Below are 23074 nucleotides of genomic sequence, written 5' to 3' on the forward strand. Positions count from 1 at the left end.
AGTCAAGTCAAGTCATCCCAACACTGCCTTCGATCAAAGCTTGCCCATCCCCACAAATTATACAACTCCGGTAACGGAAACTAAATTGGTACATGACATTTCGTGAGACGATTGTGTGGATTATATAACTAGGACTGGACCGCGGACATAATGATTAGAAGAGCTTCTTGGAGGTACAGAACGAGTGTCAGACGAAAATATTCGGGTTCATTTCAATATGAATATACTATTCAAAATGATTAGAGTACTCGATCTGAATGTGTAGTGCAATAAAACTATGAGCAGAATTACTATTTTTCACTGAGAAATCCCCGAGACACCAATTGGTCGTACTGCAGCAAAAGTTACGTAGATTAGTGGAAATGACACACATAATTGAACTTTCCACATCTTTCATACTGTAATGACATCATAACGAGCGTGCTACCACGTCCCACACAGTCACAGAACCATAAGAAGCTATGGTCCTATCTTTCATATCTGGGTTCCCGACCCGACAGCCAAGTGACACTATCGGGAGAGCCATGCGAGCTGATCGAGTCCTGACCAGTTTTCATCACATGGTACATCACCATCAGAATATTCGGCCACTTTACGAGTCGAAACCTGGTTTTGTTACATCATCGGCCTCGCTAACCTCTTTCAAACAATGTCTCTGGAATCTGACACCAACTCACCCACTCACAGCAGTCAAGATTTCATACCTGGGTCGAAGAAGCCATGGACTGCCGAAGTTGGGAACCACTGTTCTACATAATGACTCTTAAACCTTTGGTAACCAGGAAATCCTAGCTTTCATAAACCAGTACTATTTCGTGCGTCTTCCGTAAACGGCCTGCAGCAGATCAAAAAGTCGCAACCAATTCAACAGGGGCAGTATTTATTTTATGAAGCAATCAATTTACAAACGGCAGAAGGCAAATGTAAGAATCGCAAAAAATCATAGGGACTCATAAAACACGATGTACCACAAACGGATTCTCCGGCCAGCGCAAGCCGAGCCTCAAATGCCAGAGGTCACCACTACCAAATTACAGCCGTTCCCAACGCGGCATGCGTCTCATGGCGGTATGCTATCTAACGTGATGGCGCATCTGAAAAACTTCTTATGGAAAACTGTTAGTCGGAATCGTTGAAGGTGGTCTTCTTGCCGCCATCGCCCCGACCGCGGAATCCGCCGCCACGGCCTCTGAATCCGCCGCCACCGCGGCCTCCTCTGCCTCGGAATCCGCCGCCACCACGGCCGCCTCTGCCTCGGAAACCGCCGCCGCCTCGGCGTCCGCCAAAACCTGAACGGGAAATACCTACAGGTTAGACAAAATCCCGGGAGTGACAACCCACATAGAGCCCACAATCGTTTGAGTGCAATGAAAAATATAAAATTGCCTCTCAAAGGAAAGTAGCATTTCGACTGATACCGACAATTTCTGTGACGAAGGTTTCAGTACCATCTTGCCAGTGTGCGTCACACCACAGACCAAGTATTCACTTTAGTTGTCATGACAGTCTCAGTAATTTTCCGAATATAGTGCACCCCTATGTATAATACGCACCCTTAAAATGGTGTGTATATTCTGGGAAAAAGCCTTTACCCATGTATAGTACGCACCCTGCATACGCAGTACAAGAATAGTTATGTTCTAGTATTCAATGTCATTCTGTTTTGCGATGTCACTGTTGAACAATCATGACATAACGATTGCTAATCAATATACACTTGATGGCATTGTCTCAAAACGATAGTAGATATTAGCCAAAGCCTGCGAAGGTCCGCGACGAGATAGGTCAGGCCAGCGACATCTTGTCTATTATAGATGTGATTGCTCAGGCAAACGAATATGTTGTGCGCACCAGGCCTGTTGGAGATGCGACTATAGTGTCTAGGCCTGCGATTACATCTTGCGCACATGGCGTGTTGTTAATGCGATTGTTCAGGCCTGTCGCTGACGCGATAAATTAGGAGATCGCTTGCTGTTGTATAGCAGAGACCCTAATTGACAACATACTTCTCACTAATTGGCAGCGCGTAACACTGATGATACGAATTGCGGAGAATGATGGCTGATTGTGATGCACGATTAAAACACATGTGTGTGAAGAAAGGGTGATTTCAAGTTGTTTCGAGGGAGATTTTTTTCAAGGCTTGTACCCATGCATAATACTCACCCTCGATTTTAGGCCAAAAACTAGGGAAAATTTTGCGCATTATACATGGAAAATTACAGTACTTCTACCTCCACGTCCAAGAGTTTTCCGTAAAAACTAAACAATATCGCTAGATAGACTTACCACCACTGTTGCGGTCGTTACCGCGTTCCCTGGCGAAATCCACGTAGAAAGTGGTGTCGTCGCCTTCGATGCCGCCCTTGGCCGACTGGTAGCATTTCTTGGCTGCCTGCTCGTCATTAAATTCGATGTAAGCAAAGCTGAAATAGCAAGGTGACAAAAGTCTAAATACAGCTCCGGGGACACAGTCGTAGCACAATCCTCACAATTTGTTCTTTCCGGTTTCCTTGTCGGTGATCATACGCACGTCAGAGGCGTCTTCAAAGTATTTCGCCAAATCGTCGCGGCTCATGTCTTCCGTCACGCCCTTGACAAAGAGAGTCTTCGAAGGGGCTGTAGGAGAAGATTGACAATTAGTGAACGTTAACCTTCGTTGAGAAACATCAGTTGAGCATGTGACTTCCTTACTCTACCCTCACAGCACACATCAGTGGAAGCTGCATATGCACATTTCAACCAACGCAGAACCGTATGTATCTCTTTCGAAATTATGGGACAAGTCCTACTACTTAATTCGGACTGGGCCTTTGTGGTTCGTATTACCTAATCTACTCGATAGTTCAAATATGCACTTGTTTTGGAAGAAAATTAATTATGCCAGATACACTACGTCGAACATGATTCAAAGACACTAATTATGACATAGCGCTGTGACATCACAGCATTTAGATCGCTTCACAAAGCAGACTTTCCACACACGTGTATGGTCTTAACGCTATGTTCCAACTGAAGAAGGGGTTTGAAGGCACGACTTGGAATTGAGCATTAGAATCTGTCTCGTATAAAGCGATACGGTATCACGAAACTATGATCAAAACGCAGACAGAAACAAACACGAACTGTACCTGATCCACCTTGACCACCGCCGCGGCCTCCACGACCACCGCGACCGCCCTGGTTGCCACCTCGGGCAGATCTCTGGCTGCGACTGTCCGTGTAATCGACAAGCAATTGACGGCCCTCCAGTTCGTACTCGTCTTTCGACTCCATCGCTTTATCGAGACCGGCGGCATCGTTGAATTGAACGAAAGCGATTCTACGAATCAAAAACACAAGATTTTCGATTCAATTCTCTACAGCTACGGCAACATATGAAACAGGATATGTACATTGTACAAGTATGACATGTTACCCATATTTCTAAAATATGTACGACTGTGTCCTCATTTCTGAGATTCATCCTTAATCTGTCTAATAATTTGAACACTGGACACCGATTAGGACTGGATGAGAGTTTGATGACCTCTTGATTTCTAGACAACAGCTTACCAAAAACTGGTGTTAATATGTTTTAGCCATCAATTAACATATATTGCGGTTGTTCTACCAGAGAGTCTGGGGCTATACTTAGTTTTCAATCCATGCAGACGGCATCCCTATTTATAAACAGCACAACATAAACTCCGCAGGCACTTACCCTTTGGATCTTCCGGTGTCCCGGTCCGATAGCAGTCTGACTTCTTCAACATTTTCAAAGAGCCCCATCAAATCGTCCTCGCTCGCGTGGTAGGGTAGGTTTTTTACAAACATCGTTCTGGCGTCTCTGTCGCTGTTGTCTCGGTCTCTCGTGCCATCACCTGAGAAAAATCACAACATCGGTGGTGAAATCTACTCAAGAATTGTAACGCAATCGACTAGCATCTAATGAAGCGGCTAGGGTAAGATTTTCAATATCTAATCAATACTCTGCCTTCGAGTAACAGGAATTATTCTTTCAATACTGTATCATGTAGGTATGGGTTTCCACGTGAATCGATTGGGTCATTCATAACAGAGCCACCATAAGGATTTCCTTCCCAAAGAATTCCATCAGATTCAGACGGGATATTGCTTATTGCGATTATTGGATTATTTTGCTTATTGCGATATCATATGAAGTTTCAATTCGGATTTGAAGCTAAAATCCAGTAGAGGATTCGGATCGGCTCAACACCGAGAGGGATAGATAGCATCATACATAATGATGGAACAAAATGTACTAGCTGCACTAAACGCATCACAGCATTAACTTTGCCTTAAAATCCAGTATTTACCCATCAAAAACAGTCGAGCTTACAGAACGCAAAGGATAACTACCTCGTTCGCCCTTGCGTTCAGCTTCTTCCACAGAAAGTTCGCTTCCTTTCCACTCGACTTGGCAAAGGCCGAGAGCCTTATCTTTGTCGGACGAGTCGATATCGACGAAGGCTTTGCTGTGGGAGAACGGGAGCGATCGTTACGAGATTCACATTCAAACCGAACGCGCCGCACTCACCATCTGTTGTAGTTGGCCCGGCAAGCCTTGCACTGAATGCCTTTCTTTTTCAAGAAGCTGTTGAACGTGTTGTCGTTGGTGCCTTCGGGCAGGTTCGTGAACAGTAGTGTGACGATTTCGCCTGCGCAGAGACAATTTCGATTACTCGTGGAGCCACGCTTGGCAAAAACTGCCTAAAAACTATCTTCGACTCGGGTTTGTGAGGCTAAATACGGCGACCATTTCTCGATACCAGATACCGCAAAACAGCTTCATGGTATTGGAAAAAAAAGAGATGTAACCCAGCATGAATACCTATCCTCAGAAATTCAATGAAAATTTGAGAAGCGGCACAGTTAGACACAACAAAGGGTTCCAGTTACGATTATTCCAGCCACTCTCATAAAAGAAAGTCGCGGACATTCATCTACCCCACCTTCTGTTTTGGCTTTCTTCGCGTCGCCTTCCCCGGCATTTTCCTGCTTTCGCTTTTTACCTTTCGCCGGCTGGAATTAGCAATTTACAATTATCAGAAGAACTCAACAGAGCTCGTATCATAGCAAACCTCGGTTTCTTCTTCCTCTTCATCATCGTCATCTTCCTCATCATCATCTTCTTCCTCTTCTTCGTCGTCGTCGTCGTCCTCCTCCTCCTCATCATCATCATCAACCTCCATAGTTTCCGCCTTGGCCTGAAAGTCGAACACCATAAAACACAAATGCACAACTAACACTGCCAGGTGCAGCAGGTGCTCTGCAAGGCAATGGAAAAAACAAAAACCAGGGAAAGGAATATTTTGAAATCGGACAATGTTCTGAACTTGTAGAATAGTAGATTAACCGGGTTGAATCTTGGCACAGGCCCCAATGCAGAAAGGATCAGGTAATCTTGTCGGAGTAATGTTTATGTCTCAATACACATTGACATTGTGTCAGTAACGGTACAATGAAGAAATTTATCGAGATTTTATTCAATTCAGTACCGATATGTAATATTGATCAAGAGAAGCGAGTCATAATACAGCATGGTTGATTACAAACATTTAGGTCGGTAAGACAATGTACGAAAAGAACCAATAGACAACATGCGAATGCATTCAGAAGAAAGCACAAGCAGATATTACTCTCTGACTGAACAATAAGGCAACGGAGCTTGAAAAGGGGTAGAGGGAGGGTTTTCAGTGTGAGCATGAGATATCCTAAAATCTAACGGTTATTACCTTTCCCTTTTTCGGTTTTACAGTCTCTTCCTCCTCAGATTCCTCTTCCTAAACGTCAAATTGGGATGAATTACAAAACACAAATTTTTTACAGGGTGTGTCCTTATTCCGAGGATTTACCTCTATACTTCAAGGGCAATGTCAATTTAACTACATTGTTTGTAATTTGACTATTACACTATCCTGCAGGTTGAGAAGAACGTATGCCAAATAGCTTCACATTCAACATACCTCTTCTTCATCATCATCATCATCCTCATCATCTTCTTCTTCCTCATCATCATCGTCGCTTTCAGCTTTGGCTGAGTTACCATTCGAGGATTTCTGGAAAGATAGAAGAAAATTCGTCACACACACAGTCGCGCTATCATTCAAGTTCCAACTACACTCGCAAGGTAATAAACTAGCAAGGTAAAAAGCTTCGAGCAGCCACCATCTGTAATATGACCAGCACATGTGCAGTACGAAGAGTTGACATGATATCAGTGGATGCAACCAGCACGAAAACATCAAAAGCATATAATAACGCTATCAAATTATATACCTTTACAACTTCTTCCTCTTCGCTATCCTGCTCTTCTTCATCTTCTTCCTCACTTTCTTCCTTGGCTTTGGCCTTGGCCTTGGAAGCTTTCTTCGTGGGTTTCTTGGCAACAACTTTAGGAGCGACCTGTAGTTTTGAAACAGGCACATTATGAAGTGTCATATCTTTTTGATAACCACAGAAATACAAATCATGAGATAACTACATCATATATTGGAGTACACTTTGCAGCTTTGCGCAGTATAGTGTGTTTGCCGAGAATGTTCCAATCCCAGCATCACACTGTGTGTGTACGGAGTAGAGTCTCCGGTGTTCAAGAGACAGGGATTCATATACATTTGGATGTATTCGTAGAGCAAAGTCTGACATTTTAAAAGATTAATATGAAATGTGAACAATTACCTCTTCTTCACTTTCAACTTCCTCTTCTTCCTCACTGCTTTCTTCTTTGGGTGGTGGAGGTTTCACCTGCTTCTTTGCCTTCACTTCGGCAGTCTTCTTTCCCTTACGCTAGTACATCAATTAAAGAAGATCAGGATATTTCAAATAATCATATATATAGACAGGACATTTCAAATAATCATATATATAGACAAACTACCAGCAATAGAAATCAAAATCATGCGCACATGGTAGCAAGATTTAAAGATATAGGGATAATATTTTACAATCGGACCTATACGAATTTGCAAATTACAAATATTAAATATCATACACAAAGCACGTTTCATGTTCCGATGTTCGAAATAAGCATATAGGAAACATGTCAAAGATGAATATTGATTACAAATATAATAAGCAATCATCATAAAACTCATTATTAGCAATAAACGAGTCTTACCTTTCCTTGCATTTGAACCATCTTTTCGAATGTATAACTTTAGGTGTGTAGAAAGTTATCGAAGTCTTCAGTGCAGCGTCCAAGCTTGATTAAAGTGATGTCTCGGCGGTATCGGAATAGATAATCAAGCGTTAAATAATTCGAGTTGCAGAAGCTACAAAGTTCCTGTTCAACAGAAGAAATCGTAATGAAAGAACTGCTCCACAACGCGCCTCATTAAACGAGCGCGCTTTCAACTAAGCCCAAAGCTGTTTGCGAATGTCCGTCGCCAGTCGCACGTGCTTTCGCAATATTTCAGGAAGCCTCAGCCACGATGCGAGGAATCGAGCAAGCCATGCCGTTATCCGCTTGACTGCGTTTAATTATGGACGTTCATATTATTACACGGCCACATAAACGATTTTTTCCTTGCACGTAAACCCTCAAAAAGACAATTTATCGCGTAAATTTTTTCACCATTATATGTGACACGGTATTAACATTACTTAGGTGGTTGCAACGCACAGCTTATTGAGTTTTCATGAATTTATTCCAAATTCAATATATCAGCAATCAATCAATCAATCAATCAGGTTTATTAATATTTTTATCGTTTCAAAACATCACAAGACTGCGATACAATCATAACCTTTACAAAGGCTTTAATAGAAAGGCTATGATACAATGAAAAGATAGGAAGATGTCGAAACAACTTGGAGTAGCCTTTATTATCAGACACCCACCTTAGCCTAGGCGAAGTAAAGAAGAGGCATGCACACTGAACGAAAAGTAATACAGAGAATATAAAAGGCCAGCGACATAATGAGGTGGCATGTGGCGGAGGGCGAGGTCGATGTTAGGTCGTGGTACGGTAATCCTGGGCTTACCATATTTTGGAAATCTAAAAAGAGGACACTTTTTCAGAAACTTGATACTTGCAAAACCGGAGAAGAATTCTCAAAAATCTCCCACTTTGTGATCGGTTGACTCAATGATATATATATCATTGGTTGACTAAAAAAAAGGTCATCTTTCTGCTCAGAGCTCAAAATAACGTTTTTCTCTCCACATTGCTAGGTGGATAACTAAAAAAAAAGTCAACTTTTCGCTCAGAGCTCAAATCGCCGTTTTTCACTCCGAAATACCCGCCGGAGCGTCACTTCTGTGCTAGGACGTATGGTAACCCTAGGTAATCCTCAAGACTGGCTAGTATAGAAAATTAGGCTCTAGAATATACATAAAAAATATTTTGTAGCCAAACACATTTCCGTAGGCATTTATCACCGTTTTTATCAAGTTTTCTTCCACACTGCGAAATAAATTTCAAATAAACTTCGGATGGCAATGCTCGGATATGCTCACTGAGCTACTGATAGATGTCGCAAATTTTGCATCCGTGTTTTTTTTTGTCGACCGTGGAAATCCAGAAGTGACAAGAGCTATTGCTGTGTATAGATGTGGCGTTAATGGATTCTTTCATGTCGGAAATGACAATCATTAACGTAGATGACTTGGCTTAGCGAAGCGAAATAAGGTATAACGTCGAAGACATGCCTCGAAGGCGACGATCTTTTTGTTCATTACACGTACAATGGTTCTTGCAGCTTCGTATATGGCAACAGGAACAGTGGTAACGAAAGTTACGAAACGACTATACCGTAACGTTGCATGCAATTAGGTCGCCAGTTTCGTATATACTTACTTGACTGCTTCTGGTGTTTCATATATATCCCGACGTCATAAATTAGATTCTATTTTACACATTCATTAAATCACTTTCGGCACCCAAACTGTATAGGCCCACACAAAAAAGAAATATACAAATTTGGTCTCGAATTTGAGACATAAGGATGATTTGGTCTCATTTTCAGTCTTGAAGATCGAGTGTGGTCTTGGGACTGATTCAGCTTTTTAAGACCGTATAGAATTGCCACGATTACGTGACCTTCAAAATAAGACCAACAAGCACATCTCGCTATTTTTGATCCTTCAGAATTTCGCTAATCAAGAAACGTGGACCCTGGTCTTAGAAATGAAACCGGAAAGTTGTCATGAGAGGAAGACCCAAGACACAACGGCCCCGTGGATATACTCAGCTATCACTTGCGGATATACTCAGCTATCACCAAAAATCGCAGACATACAGGTCATTTAAAGGTCACGTATCGTTTAGGGCGCAGCTATCAGCTCTGGAGCACGTCTGGGTTGAAATAGTGCGCAGCTATCAGTTTCAGAGGTAGTCCGGGTTGAAATAGTGCGCAGCTATCAGCTCAGGAGCACGTCCGGGTTGAAATAGTGCGCAGCTATCAGCTCAGGAGCACGTCCGGGTGGAAATAGTGCTGGAAATAGTGCGCAGCTATCAGCTCGGGAGCACGTCTGAGTTGAAATAGTGCGCAGTTATCAGCTCTGGAGCAAGTCCGGATGCAAATAGTGCGCAGCTATCAGCTCCGGAGCACGTCCGGGTTGAAATAGTGCGATGCTATCAGATCCGGAGCATGGCCGGGTTGAAATAGTGCGCAGCTATCAGCTCAGGAGCACGTCTGGGTTGAAATAGTGCGCAGCTATCAGCTCCAGAGGTAGTCTGGGTTGAAATAGTGCGCAGCTATCAGCTCAGGAGCACGTCCGTGTTGAAATAGTGCGCAGCTATCAGCTCAGGAGAACGTCCGGGTTGAAATAGTGCGCTGCTATCAGATCCGGAGCATGGCCGGGTTGAAATAGTGCGCAGCTATCAGCTCAGGAGCACGTCTGGGTTGAAATAGTGCGCAGCTATCAGCTCCAGAGGTAGTCTGGGTTGAAATAGTGCGCAGCTATCAGCTCAGGAGCACGTCCGTGTTGAAATAGTACGCAGCTATCAGCTCCCGAGGTAGTCTGGGTTGAAATAGTGCGCAGCTATCAGCTCCGGAGCAAGTCTGAGTTGAAATAGTGCGCAGCTATCAGCTCTGGAGCAAGTCCGGGTGCAAATAGTGCGCAGCTATCAGCTCCGGAGCACCTGTGGTGCCAATCGTAAATACTATTTTAATCAAATTCAAATTTTTCGACGGCAATAACTCCGCTTCCACTGTTTGGAATTGGACCAAATTTGGTGAACATAGTTTCTATAGACAACCTAACACTTTCATGGGGTGAACAGAAAATTTTTTGTTATTTATTTTTATATAATAAATAGAATCTTTCTTCTGTAGCAATGCGGCTACTGGTTGGAATTGAACCAAATTCAACATCCGAGTCATGACTAGAGTCAGGGTTGTAATCAATCGATCATGAATCGACTCAAGTCACAATGTTCTGATCTTGACTCAAGTCATTTTCTCAAAATACGGAAATGACTCGACTCGACTCGAGTCTATATGTGTAATTGCACAATGCACATGACTCAAACCAAGTCATATGAATCAAGACTTAGACGGCCAAGACCGACATTTCATTGAAATTTCGAAGAATTGTAAATTAACCACCCTATTGTTACTGATAGCCTACTTGAAAATGCGACCAGAAACATTTAAAAGTGAGGAAAATTAGTATATTATGAATGCGAACTGTTATGTTCTTGATCTTGGTTGAACAGTAACTCAATACGACGAGGTTGCAATACGAAATCAGTATATATTAACAGCAGAATAACTTCAAGGCAGGCGACACGATCCAGAGTTCAGTTAAATGAAAAGACCACGAGACAACAGAACAGAGGGTATAAATACGAAGCTCGACACACAAAGAAATAATCTTGCTTGCCCACTATTTCACCAGATTGATGGAATCTAAAGTAGTATGAAAATTTTATTTTATTTATAATGGGAAAGTGTCCATGTGCAAGGTATCATCAATTGCACTTGGTATGCAATTTTTATATTGTACTTTGATTATTCGTAATCAGCCGATTGAGCATTGTATCATACTGATTAATCTTCCGAATAGCAGATATGGAAAAATGAGTCACTGTCGGAATGAAGTTGTAACATTTTCTTTGCGCTAAAGCACAGTAGGCCTATATACTTTGAATTGAACATACTTCAGTGACTCATAAATGTACTTTCACACAGTGCATCCCAGCTGTTTCTCTTGGAGTTGAGCGCTTTAATGACTTCCTAAATTTAAGATAGCACTCTATTCCCAATTCCAAATTGGTTCATACTATTTGATACGACAATGCTGTCCTAATAGGCAAAAACAAAACCACTCAAGTAATGCGGAAACTATTCAAAGACTCAGAATAAACAGAAATACGGTATAGTATACTTCGTTACTAAATATCATCGCATGTACTTTATTATAAGATTGTAGGAAAATTGATGTGTTGGTCATATATCGGCTTGGGTTAAAACATATTCTAATATTTCAGATATCTAAATATCATAGTTTGTTATCCAGAGCAATAACCAACATACACTATTGTCGACTTTATAAAGAAACCTTGCTTCCTGCAATACCAAGTCCCAAATTCATCATGGATCTGTACAGCTACGATCAGAACCTATCCACTGTGAATAAAGTCCAGCGCGAATACTGGATGGCAAAGCAAGTCTTGAAGAAAAGACTCGGAAAGCCGGAAGACGAACACGTAGTGGCTGGCGACAATGACATCGACTGTAAGCTGGCGCAGTACAAATCCATACAGGATACGTGTGTACGGTTGTTGAAAGAACTCGAAACGTACCATTCCACCTTGTGCATGCTGGCTAGAGACGAAAATAATTTAGGGAGATTTCTAAAAGACCAGGGCACGCAAGACTCCACAAAAGCCGGTAAAATGATGATAGCTGTAGGAAAAGCGTTGTGTTATTCTGCCCAGCAACGTTTACATTTACGTCACCCGATGGGCAGGTTGAGAGAAGACATAGACACGTTCCGCATTCGCGCTATCAGCGATACAAGCGCTAGCGTTGAAAAAATGGAGATCGAACGCAACCATTACCGCGCTTCTCTACTGTGGATGCAGAACATATCGGAAAACTTAGACCCCGAGCAGTACAGCAGGCTTGAAAAATTCAAAAAGGTCCAAAACGAGGTGAGGATCAACAAGGAGAAGTTTGACCGTCGGAAATGGGCCGTCTGTCAGAAAGTGGATCTGTTGTCGGCGTCCAGGAGTAACTTGTTCTCGAACACCCTGGCGCCGTACCAGAACGAGCTGGTTAATTTTTGGGACAAAACGGCCCAAAACATGGCGGCGGTGTTGGAGAGCTTTCGCGGTTATCAACATTACGAATTCAAGCTGTTGAAAGATCTTAATCCGATCCAGCTGCCGGACGACGGAGAACCCGCTGCCGACATTAAAGAGATTAAAGACGAAGGAGACGAAAACGACGACGCTTTAATCGATCTCGATAATCAAGATGAATTCGGCGAGAATCCGTTCGCAGACGCGATGGAAGGTCTGGACTTGCATGAAAATACGGCAACTGATGAAGACAATACAAACAAAGCCTCAAACATACTAGGAGAGGATCTCCAAAGCGCGCCTCAAACTACAAAGGAAATAGATCTATGGAACGATCTGATGGACGACCAGGGGACTCCTACTGATTTTGAAAATCAATGGAAATCCAGTTTCGGTGATTTTGTATCGGCCAGCCCGCTGGAACAAGCTGCGAACGCTCAGACAGAGAAGGACGTTTTGGACGTTCTCAAACCAGCAGACAGAAAATTACAGACGGCACCAGCGCCGCAGCACGATAATTCAAGGGGCTTCATGCCTTCGCAGCTTTTGGACATGCATTTCATGCAGTCCTTGGGGCAAGCGCCCTTGCATCAAATCCCAATGCCGCCCGCTTATCATACTTTAAACCAAGCGCAACCGATTCAAACCGGCATGCAATCACAGCCGCACCAGTTTAGTTTATCTGCAATGCCCGGTATGAACATGCCAGCGGGTCCTTTTCAACCCAACATGGGTCAGGTGCGTCAGACGCAGGCTGGTCTGCGGAATCAACGCGCTTCAGGGGCGGATTCTAAAAAAGGCAAGGCAGACTGGTACAATTTATTCGCCGAGCTTGACCCGCTGCAAAATCCAGATGCTCTCGGGAAAAAGGCTGAAACAGAGGAAGACGGTAGGGCCTGTTGATTACGGAATTGAATCTTAGGGGGACAAGTAATATTTGTGATGGCCCACTGTAGGATGAGGTGGTGTTATCGCAGTTTTGAAAATTTTACATGTAATGATGGTGAAGGCTGGTCTATTTTCCATTCTTGGCTTCTTGCCCGACTTGTTGGTACAGATTGTATAACATTCTATTTTGCACACTTTCGGGTGGACCTGAACATTCCGGCGGTCACAAATGTATCGTTGTTTATGTGTAATGTGTTCTTCAGATTAGGCCTAATACTATACGCAATCCTTTTGTCTTTTACTCATTGGGCTCGAAGCAATATTTGTGTAGGATAGTATCAGTACTTTTGGAGAGTGCGGATGTGGCAATTGCTTTTTGTGTTGTCAGGATGTTTGCAAATCAGAGGTTTTTTAGACCAAATTCAGAAACTTGAAATATCTTGGGTGCTCTTCGTTAATGAGTACCGTACTGAATAATATGTGTTTTAATCTTTCACATGCTGTATCACTGCTAATATAAATACCCAACATGGCTTTATTGACTTACATATATCTCAGACCAAATGTTGGTATTTGCTTGTTACGTTACAAAGTTTGTACCAGTAATTAATCAACTTCTACTGGTTCAGCAGATTGGGAGTAGAGCCAAATTTCTTGTTTGGACCTGACAATCTTTGATATGCGAAAAGCAGTGCCATTGCGTGTAACCATCAGAAATCTGCCGCTTATAATACTTGTATCTGTCCGATGGTAATTTATCTGTTGCATGTTTCCATACTTATCGGTGAAAATATTTCGTCCAATCCGTTCCCATCGCATCATAAATTCATGACCTTCCGTCCATTGTTTCAAATCTTTAAGTTTCAGGTTGATTTAGTTTCAGACGTTATGGTGATCATGGTTAGCTCTTGCTAATATTATCCAGCTTTCGAGTGACGCCATTAAAATTAAAACCTGTGTCGTGTGAGATCATTTTTTTTAAATTTAACACATGCTGTTTGTTCCATCCTGTGTGCCATTGGTAGCTTGAAACGGAAGCTAGCTATTTTCTGTCGTCATTAGTAATTGATCCACCTAAGGACTTTGAAAGGAAGCGTGCCCCTGACGCTAGTTTCCAATAGTGAACACCGGTCTTTATATTCATAGTTATTGAAGCGTACCCCGAAAGTGGTAATCATTGTGGCTATAATCGGGTTTGTGCAATTGCATGACAAATCAATATTGTACATACATAGATGTTTATTTTAGTCATTCTCTTTTTCTTTGTGTATTCACGAGCAGTCCTTTGGTGTGAAATGCTGTCCATATTTGAATTTTACACATTTGCTTCGACTTGTTGCAGTGGCTTCTCGTTAATTGCCCGCCGTTATGAAACTTTATTAGAGTGTATCAAGGAATGTGGCTACAAACAACACATCATAAGTCTGAATGCTGTTTTAATGATATGAATATTATGATAATGTGTATCACTTATAAGTACTTGATGATGCAAACATGACTTGATGGTGATAATTTCACCGTGTCAATCAAGGTTAGGATGATATAATTGATTTTAGAGTAGGACGCGGCACCGCTTGCAGTATTTCTTACTTCAAAAATGTCTTTGTTCCAATGTGGTTAGTGGAGGTAGCTTTGCACAGTTACGTTTTGCAGTTTAAACCTGTCTTCAATTTGGTGTCTGGATCTGTCTGTAATGCGTTGTACTCATTCTTTTGTCTCGTGTCTTCTATTGGTGCAATTACAAAGCACTGCAGTCAGTTGTCATTGAATCGTGTATTTCTCTGTGACATGATGTTAAAATTGTGAGAATAAACGTGTCTGTCTTTTTAGATTAATAATAATATTAGTGCCATGTCGTACCCTAAGGATTTAGATAGTGTTAATGCGTTATTTGCTAGTCGCGGTGCCCAGATCTATTGGAACAATTGGGCCGAGACGAGATTGTGGTATTGGTCGTGTATGATGCCGGAAATGCTCAGAGCCCAAAACGATATCTTGAAGCAAAGCAATGTAAGGTCGAAGAGAGGGGGGAAAAAGAAACGAAGGCGAAAGAAAACGAAGACCGAAGAGGTTTGGAACAGAGGCATGGAAGTTGATGTTCAAGGTGAGATTACTATAAGCACTTGCGTCTTTTCTGTCATGTTAATTTGTCTTCAATGGTCATGTTATTTACATCAGAAGAGATCAATACTGTAGACCAGTGTTGGGATGACTCGAGTCATGACTTGACTCGAGTCACCTTTTTTGTATTACTTGACTTGACTCGAGTCACTTTGCTAAAATGACTTGACTCGACGTATCGGAAATGCGGATTGACTCGTGACTCGTAGCAAAATTCATGAGTCAATTTCAAGTCGTCAAGTAATCGGTGTCGATAGAAATCACTGTATCTTGCATATGTTTGGATTGTTCGCGAAACGCTGGTGTAACCCTTGAAACCGAACAATCGATCAATGCTTGAGCGTTTCACTGAGCCTGACCGCAAACGAAGTGATCGAAGGTTACAGCTTACGTTGTCATTAACTCTAGTACACTAGTAGCAAAGTAATAAAATAGCAAAATGTATATTTCTGTTCTTTTACCTTTACCAAACCTCTTTGTTTTATTGAATTCGAATTCGAATATAGTTTATATTGTCCTCAACGCATGCTCGAATTGTATCATATCTATTTGTAAATGGGTAATGTATTGCATCTGTTCAATTTGTTTCTCTATTTTGGCTGGTAACTATAAACTGAGGCTATGCAATTACTTGCGTAGTTTAATAGCTCTACGTATATGTGAGCGATGCAGCGTCTTCTTGCGTGCATATTTAACTCTATAGGCCTATTTGTTCATCGGTTCGGAATCCATGACCACTCAATCTGTATTTCAGACAGCTAGCAAATTGAAATGACGTAATCATGCCTCATACTTCGAAAAGACAACTTGACTTGAAATGTGACTTGACTCGAGTCAAAATGTGCAATGACTCGTGACTCGAAGGTAGTGACTTGATCCCAACACTGCCGTATACTTGATCAAAATTTGTTCTTCGCAGAAATAATATTGTACTTGGTATTCCAATCCTTCATGTCGATTATAGAGTCATAAATGGTTGGTTTCTGTACGGTATATTTGTTTTTGTGGAGGTCTGATTACCCTACGTTATCTTACTGTTGTGGCTCGGTGAAAGTTCTATAAAATGTTGTTTACTTTCTTGAGACTCAGTATCTTGTAAGGGCATCTTGAAGTAGGTTGGTAGTTGTGTATTATGAAGACTCGTTTGTGCATTGCCCTGTCATTTGCATTAGTTTTGCCTTGGCAGTGGTGGGTTACTTCTAGTCGCACTTGGGCATAATTTACCACCATTGCAATTCCCACTTGACGTTCATGTTTAGCTTTCTCCAAAGCTCTTCAAAGATGTTGCAAATGATGGGTACACCAATCGATTTTGACTTGTCAAGTTGCTTCTGCATTCAATAAATTTTGATGGATATTGGATATCTTCTGTAAGCATACATCTGAGTTACTGTTCTTTATCGCTACAAATGTGAATTCACCAAGATTACGCAAAAACTGACGTGAAATTGTGCTGCCATAATTTCTGTTGCGGGTGATATCTATTATTAAGGATGTTCTCGTCTTTTTTAAGATGGGGGTGATTGTCATGAAAGCGCAACCGAGCAAATGTCTGCGGAATATTTGCAATTTCACGAACAGACCTTGAAACATCGAGAAGATTTAAGTAAGCATCAACCTTTTAGAATTAATTCTTCTTTTCAAGCACATAGCTGCGCCTACGTGAGTGCGTTGCTAGGCATCTCAGTGATGCCAATGAAATATCAATGCTACTGAAGGTTAAGCTGAGAGATCATAAATTCATTTTGAGACATTGTAAACAGCTTGTTCTAGATTAGCCTATTTCATGAATATAAACGAATAAGCAGACCTGTAGTGCTACTATTTTGCAATCCTATGAGTGCATTGAAAGTCTGGTTTAGCAACCAAACCACCAGACTTTTAATTTTGAAACATAGCCATGAACAATTGCATCCAGATATATTCTTGCTCATCACGATCATAATATTTAATAATAATAATGACTGATAATAATATATTTAGTATAGAAATATATCTCTCTTATAAAGGCGTGTTTCGAATATGCCATACCTTTACGGGATTGATTAGGCTAGTTCTTGGAAATGATTTGAAACAAGCTGGAATGTCCAAAAACGCTAAGCTGATGCCTCTTATCATGGACTGAACATTCAAAATTTGATTTTTCGAATGATTTTCAGAAAAACAAAAAGAATTGATAAAAGAACAAGAAATTGTCATTGAATACATTGCCGACGACCAAGGTAAGTGGCCGAGTTGAATCATTTCGATATTCTCGCTATGAAATTTCTCATAGCAAATAATTTGCAGGCCCCGAGGAAAAGCCTACACCCTCCACTGCGCCACCAGATTCACGGCCCGGCATCGCAAGAATGAAAGAGCTGGAAACTATGTATGGCAGCTCAGCGACTAAAATCCACATGATAGAGACTCGAATGCAGGCTAAATTCGACGAGTTACGGACTAGAAAACAGCCCAAGTTATGGCCGGTTATACCTCTGAACCTTTAAGGTATGAAGTCGGATTCGATCAGAGCCACCACTGTGAATCAATGCTGGGTAAGACGATCATGGAAATTCCAGCAATAATTTTCCCGAGTTGTATTGACTTAATATGATGTATGTTTTATACATTTTTGGTCATCTTTCCGTTCAAAATAACTGGCAAGAAAACTTGGATTCTCACTTGCAAAAAATTATCATGTTCGTTTAATAATATCGCATGACTACGACCTGTCACTGAAACCGTGCATTGTCAGTAAAGCGCACCATGAAGTTTTGTTTATGAGGAATTCCTGTTCATAACCTATCGATTTGATCGAAACCAACTGTGGTTGCATTGAATTTATTATTCATGTCTCTTTACGCGGTCATTTCTTTTCGAGTTTTAGCAATCATCTCATACTGACGAAATGCTCTTTTATATTGACGCTTAGACCTTGATAACAACTAACATCTTTCGGATTAGAATGTATTCAGTGTGTCAAGCTCATTATTACACAATCTGTTACAAATGATTTCTTCTGTAATTCTCCAGACTCAAGGATTGTGTTAATTATTAGGGATGGTGTGAACGTGAGGTTCACATTCGCGTTCTGTGTGTGAACCTCAGAAATTAAGAGGTTCACGTTCACAAACGAACCTTGCTAGGTTCTGCACTGTGAACCTTTTTCATGTATTACATTATCACATCATTATTACATCTATGGTTTAAATTCTTGTTTCAAATTCTTTGCATTTCAACTTCAGACCACTCTGTGCAAGGCGCTATCAACACTAAACGAGCATACACCTTGCTAATCCGAAAAATGTTATCTGCTGTGTTAGAAAGGTTTGCTCGAAATATTCAGCTTTCCGGTTGTGAATATTTTGTGACACTCTGTTGTAAGCTTGATCCGCAATCACATAACATCAAGAACGAAATACAGTACATGTGAGTAGTCAGCAAATGATGATTATTCAATTAATGTTGAAATTGATGAAAAATATGTCGTTGTCCAAGTAGCATGTACATTTGTACAAGTACATTAATATATCACTTCGCTGACATATAGGGTTAGAATAGGCAATGTGACGCAACGTGACGTCATAAGGTTCACGTTCGCGTTCACACAGAACCTGTCAAAAAGGTTTGCGTTCACACAAACCTGAACCTTTCAGGGGTTCACACCATCCCTATTAATTATGTAGTGCAATTATAGACTAATACTTACCGTACTCATAACTGAATCCTTTTGGTAATCAATTTTGTTTGGCGCTACCAATCATAGATGACATATTTAAATTGGGTTGATTAACAGTTGAAAGAGTGATTTTCGTTATTTGTACATCTTGACAGAATCCATTGTGCGTTTGGATGTGATTACTTTTATACGAAGACTATAACCACATCCATGTTTCTATAGTGCTGTACTTGCCACTTAATGAATGCAAGCAAAAGTAATTGATACGGCTGTGACAGGTTTACATTACACCCATTCTCTAAAAGGCTGTTCATTCCTAGTGCTGTCTATTGTGGTATAGGTTCCGAGTATGGGCGTGACATCGGATTACCGTGCAGCTGATGGGACTATCGCTGTGGATACCCCGTTGTACGACCATGTCTACAGCTATCCGGATGTTTATGAGCCGGCAGAAGACACCTTTCTTTTGTTAGACGCACTTGAAAAAGACATGGTGCGCATTCGTGAAATGGATCCTGAAGTGGTGTTGGAAGTTGGGTCGGGATCGGGCGTAGTTACTGCGTTTGTGGCGAAAATTATTGGACACTCCGCGCATTACGTGTGTACCGATAAAAATCCGTCTGCCTGTTTATGCACTGCAGAAACGGGAAGAAAAAACGGAGTCGTCGTTTCATCGGTGGTGACATCTTTCGTGGATGGGCTACTGCCTCGATTAGAAGATAGCGTTGATGTATTAATATTCAATCCGCCGTATGTTGTCACACCTAGCGACGAAATAAACAACGGTGGAATCGCGTACGCCTGGGCTGGTGGCGTTAACGGCCGCGAAGTTATGGACCAATTCTTTCCAATCGTGCCGAAGATATTGTCTGAGAAAGGCATATTCTATCTTGTTGTTATAAAAGAGAATGATCCAGACACGATTTTACAAGAATTGCTGAAATATGGACTGCAAGGGGAGGTTGTTTTGACTCGTAAAGCAGGGCTGGAGATATTATCGATATTAAAGTTCACGCATGTTGCCACTTTACAAGATACATGATCGACGTAAATATACAATTATATGAGTTACCGACATCAATTTTGCATCATTGGTCCTTGCACCTGGCACAGTGGTTCAACATCTAACCAAGGCGCTTTTTCTCATTCAAAATTCGGGTACATCGTCGTGATGTCATATTCTACTTTACACCACAGTGCGTCTATGGCGTCACTTTGTTGTTAAAAATTTGTTCCCCCTGAAATTTTCTTTTCTGCTTCACCCCGATTGACAGACTACACTTGCGCTTACCATACCATTGAACCAAAACCAGTGTCACAGCAATGTTTGACTTGTCAAAGCTACAACTATATGCAATTTCTTCTGTTTCACAGGGCCTGTAACCTTTTAGGCCTTATCTTGAATCTAGTTCTGAAAACTGCACTCAGATTTCGAGAAGACATTCCATAATGGTGTTCTCCACAATTTTGAAGTGAGTATTCTTTGTTACTATAATAAAATGATATCTGTGTAGCCTATGGTGTATGATATGCATGGTCTGTTACCCATAAAAGGCATTACATTCATCAACGGGTCAATTTCAACATCAAATGAACTAGCTAACTTGTCGAGTGATTTCAGCGACATCATGTTCTCTGCTCCCAAGGCGCACCTACCTTTCATGTATATGTGTTGGAGTTAACGATTATTGAATATAGTGATCCAGGTTGATGTCGAACGAAGGATTTCCTTTACAATCATCTATAAATCAATATCTATCAATCTCAATTTTCGCCGCCTCAATGCTGAAATGCTGATGCAAAAGCAATAGTTCAAACAAAGAGCAGCCTTAGTAAAATGATTTGAAGGCGAGATGAGCTCGTGTGTTGAAGTTGAAACACCGTTATGTTGTAGTCATGATTTAAATACTAGAACTTCTGGATCTAGCGATGAAAGTTGCTTGTTTGAAAATTAAAGCGTATTGAATATTTACAAACGCTTGCGTCCATGTTTTGGCCAGACCTTGACGCATGTAGCTCCCCGTGTGCAATAAGTATGGAGACTTACAAGGCTTCAAGTATTCAGCGGTGACACTCAATTTTACTATCTGTTTGCATCATATAGCACGACTTTCTGGAATAGACCGATGAGTCTTTTTGTTGTTTTTCTTTATCACTACCACTTGGTACACTAGGTCGTGGGTTCGATTCCCGGCCGGGTCAGACCAAAGACCTGATTGGTAACACTGGTATCCATGGCTTCCCTGCTTGGCGCTCATGCATTACTGGGATAGCATGGAGGGGTGGTGCATGACTTAGAAAGTCGTAAAGGCTATATCTGCACTTCCTTGTCCAGCGGCATATGCACATCATGCACTCATGGTATGCATATGCGCTGATCGTGTGTATGCATATCATGAGTCGGTGTATATGCCGCAAAACATCAAGGAGAAAAATAAACTACGTCCTTTCCTTTTGATACTGTCAATTCATTGTGCATTATGCAGTTCAGCAATGAATTCTTTTCTTATTTTTTGAAGGTTTGGTACTAAAGCCGGACTTGCGGGTGGAGCCGTTTACATGTCTGTAAACAGCGGTGTGTGGTCAAAAGACACAACGCAAAACGCAGTGGCAGTCAAAAACTTCACGGAAACGGTGGAAAGTCGTCTTGGAGTGGATTACGTTGCGAAGGTATTCCGTGTGTTAATCGCTCACTCTATCATGTCCTTATATTCATTATCCATATTCAATTCATCTCATGCGCAAATCGATTCCAGATAAAGCCACCATCCTCTGAAAATGTTGTACAGCTGTGGAACGGTGGAGTGGAAACTGTTATCGAAAAAGCAACAAATGCGCCGTCCTATATGTCAAGCAAATATGTGGTCTTGAAAGAGAAATTCAGGAACTCGTCACAGTAATCAACTGCCACTGTTTATTTTCGCTTTCTTTTTATCATGCCAATAAAGTATTTATGATACATTCGTTGTTGTGTTTGATTGAATCGCAATCGACCACTAAGTGCCAGAGTCTTCACCAATGACTATCAAATGAAGAATCAGTTGATTTCTTCCGATCGGCAGTGACAGAGCGTCCGCGTCCGGCTTCTCAATCTCAAGTAGAATGTTGTGCTTGGCACGGCCTGGCAGAGATGAGCTTGGATTAGGATTTGAAAAGAACGGATTTGTGAAATTTTGTTGGATTAGGAGTGGAGATTTTGCCCCGTACGGACTTGGATTGGATTTTCTGTGAGATGGATATGTCGCGTGGCGAATGGCGTCAAATTTTAATAAGATCAGTTATTAATGTAAACTCGGTGCCAATGCAATACTGCCAAATATGCTTGGTTGACACCGGCCTAGAAGACTTCGGTGATATCGGGTATACCATGTAGAATATAGTTGGGAAAATACAAAAAAACATGTACTATATGGACGTGAATGTTTGTGGACATTGCCTAGATATACTTTCATGGTTGCCGAATAAAAGAATTCTCTCTCGCGTGAGAGCTGCAGCCCTATGCTAAGTTATCTTAAATCTGGAGAATTGTCGGTTGAGTAAGAAGAATTTTCAATTCCTCTTTTCCATAAATGAGCATTTTTTCTGAATTTCAAGGTAAAATCGGATTAGTATTGGAAGCGGATTTGAATTCGCGCGTCCTCCGAAAATATGCCGGACCTGACGTGTGGAACAGTATCCCGCCGGCCATCCGACAGTTGACGAGCATGTCCACATTCAAGTCGAAATACAAGCAATTACAATATACTGAATAAATACTAGTCCATCCTCAAGATTTCCGAACCACGACCTGACCTATCGATCTCGCCTTCCATGACATGCCACCCCATTTTTGTCGCTTGCTTTTTTTCTATACTATCATCCTTTACTTTTCATTCATCATCATCATCATTGGTTTATTGGCAATTTTTATCAGTTCAATACACCACTAAAGTGCGATACAATGAAAAGACAGGAAGGCGTCGAAGCGACTTGGAGTATAGGCCTAGTTTATGGAATCAGACACCCACCTTGCAGTGTTGGGATCAAGTCACTACCTTCGAGTCACGAGTCATCTCGAGTCATTGCACATTTTGACTCGAGTCAAGTCAAGTCAATCGATTTTCGAAGGTGACTCCCCAGCAAACACAGTACAGACCAAAGATGTAGA

General features: G+C 41.4%; 5 protein-coding genes across 7 annotated transcripts; 4 read left to right on the forward strand and 1 right to left on the reverse strand.

Moving 5' to 3' along the window:
* Window positions 1–863: 863 nt before the first annotated feature.
* LOC145437292 (nucleolin-like) lies at window positions 864–7319 on the reverse strand. 3 transcript variants are annotated; one of them, XM_080314487.1, is made up of 14 exons: window positions 7124–7319; window positions 6685–6792; window positions 6283–6408; window positions 5974–6062; window positions 5739–5787; window positions 5085–5210; window positions 4956–5025; window positions 4541–4661; window positions 4363–4478; window positions 3704–3863; window positions 3132–3322; window positions 2493–2619; window positions 2290–2426; window positions 864–1289 (listed from the first exon to the last, which is right to left on the reverse strand). In XM_080314487.1, exons 1-14 carry the CDS (start codon window positions 7142–7144, stop codon window positions 1120–1122), a joined length of 1611 nt encoding a protein of 536 aa, XP_080170613.1. In that variant the 5' UTR covers window positions 7145–7319; the 3' UTR covers window positions 864–1119. The 3 variants fall into 3 exon arrangements, with proteins under 3 accessions (XP_080170613.1, XP_080170615.1, XP_080170612.1); XM_080314489.1 differs by having other exon boundaries at window positions 5739–5780; window positions 5970–6062; XM_080314486.1 differs by having other exon boundaries at window positions 5739–5786; window positions 5970–6062; window positions 7124–7318.
* Window positions 7320–10919: 3600 nt separating this feature from the next.
* LOC145437286 (islet cell autoantigen 1-like) lies at window positions 10920–14986 on the forward strand. The gene has a single exon (XM_080314481.1). It carries the CDS (start codon window positions 11547–11549, stop codon window positions 13158–13160), a length of 1614 nt encoding a protein of 537 aa, XP_080170607.1. The 5' UTR covers window positions 10920–11546; the 3' UTR covers window positions 13161–14986.
* A 10-nt stretch (window positions 14987–14996) lies between these two features.
* LOC145437288 (uncharacterized) lies at window positions 14997–19232 on the forward strand. The gene is made up of 4 exons (XM_080314483.1): window positions 14997–15249; window positions 16780–16872; window positions 17426–17488; window positions 17556–19232. The coding sequence occupies exons 1-4, from the start codon at window positions 14997–14999 to the stop codon at window positions 17753–17755; spliced, it is 609 nt and encodes a 202-aa protein (XP_080170609.1). The 3' UTR covers window positions 17756–19232.
* On the forward strand, window positions 17635–21890 carry LOC145437290 (uncharacterized). Its single transcript, XM_080314484.1, has 4 exons — window positions 17635–17756; window positions 20302–20399; window positions 21447–21597; window positions 21684–21890. Exons 2-4 carry the CDS (start codon window positions 20377–20379, stop codon window positions 21825–21827), a joined length of 318 nt encoding a protein of 105 aa, XP_080170610.1. The 5' UTR covers window positions 17635–17756; window positions 20302–20376; the 3' UTR covers window positions 21828–21890.
* On the forward strand, window positions 17676–20301 carry LOC145437287 (methyltransferase HEMK2-like). Its single transcript, XM_080314482.1, has 2 exons — window positions 17676–17803; window positions 19268–20301. The coding sequence occupies exons 1-2, from the start codon at window positions 17759–17761 to the stop codon at window positions 19967–19969; spliced, it is 747 nt and encodes a 248-aa protein (XP_080170608.1). The 5' UTR covers window positions 17676–17758; the 3' UTR covers window positions 19970–20301.
* Window positions 21891–23074: the final 1184 nt, after the last annotated feature.

The sequence above is a fragment of the Botryllus schlosseri genome, chromosome 4, assembly GCF_051294905.1.
Source record: "Botryllus schlosseri isolate E-star chromosome 4, Bs_hap1, whole genome shotgun sequence".
NCBI lineage: Eukaryota > Metazoa > Chordata > Ascidiacea > Stolidobranchia > Styelidae > Botryllus > Botryllus schlosseri.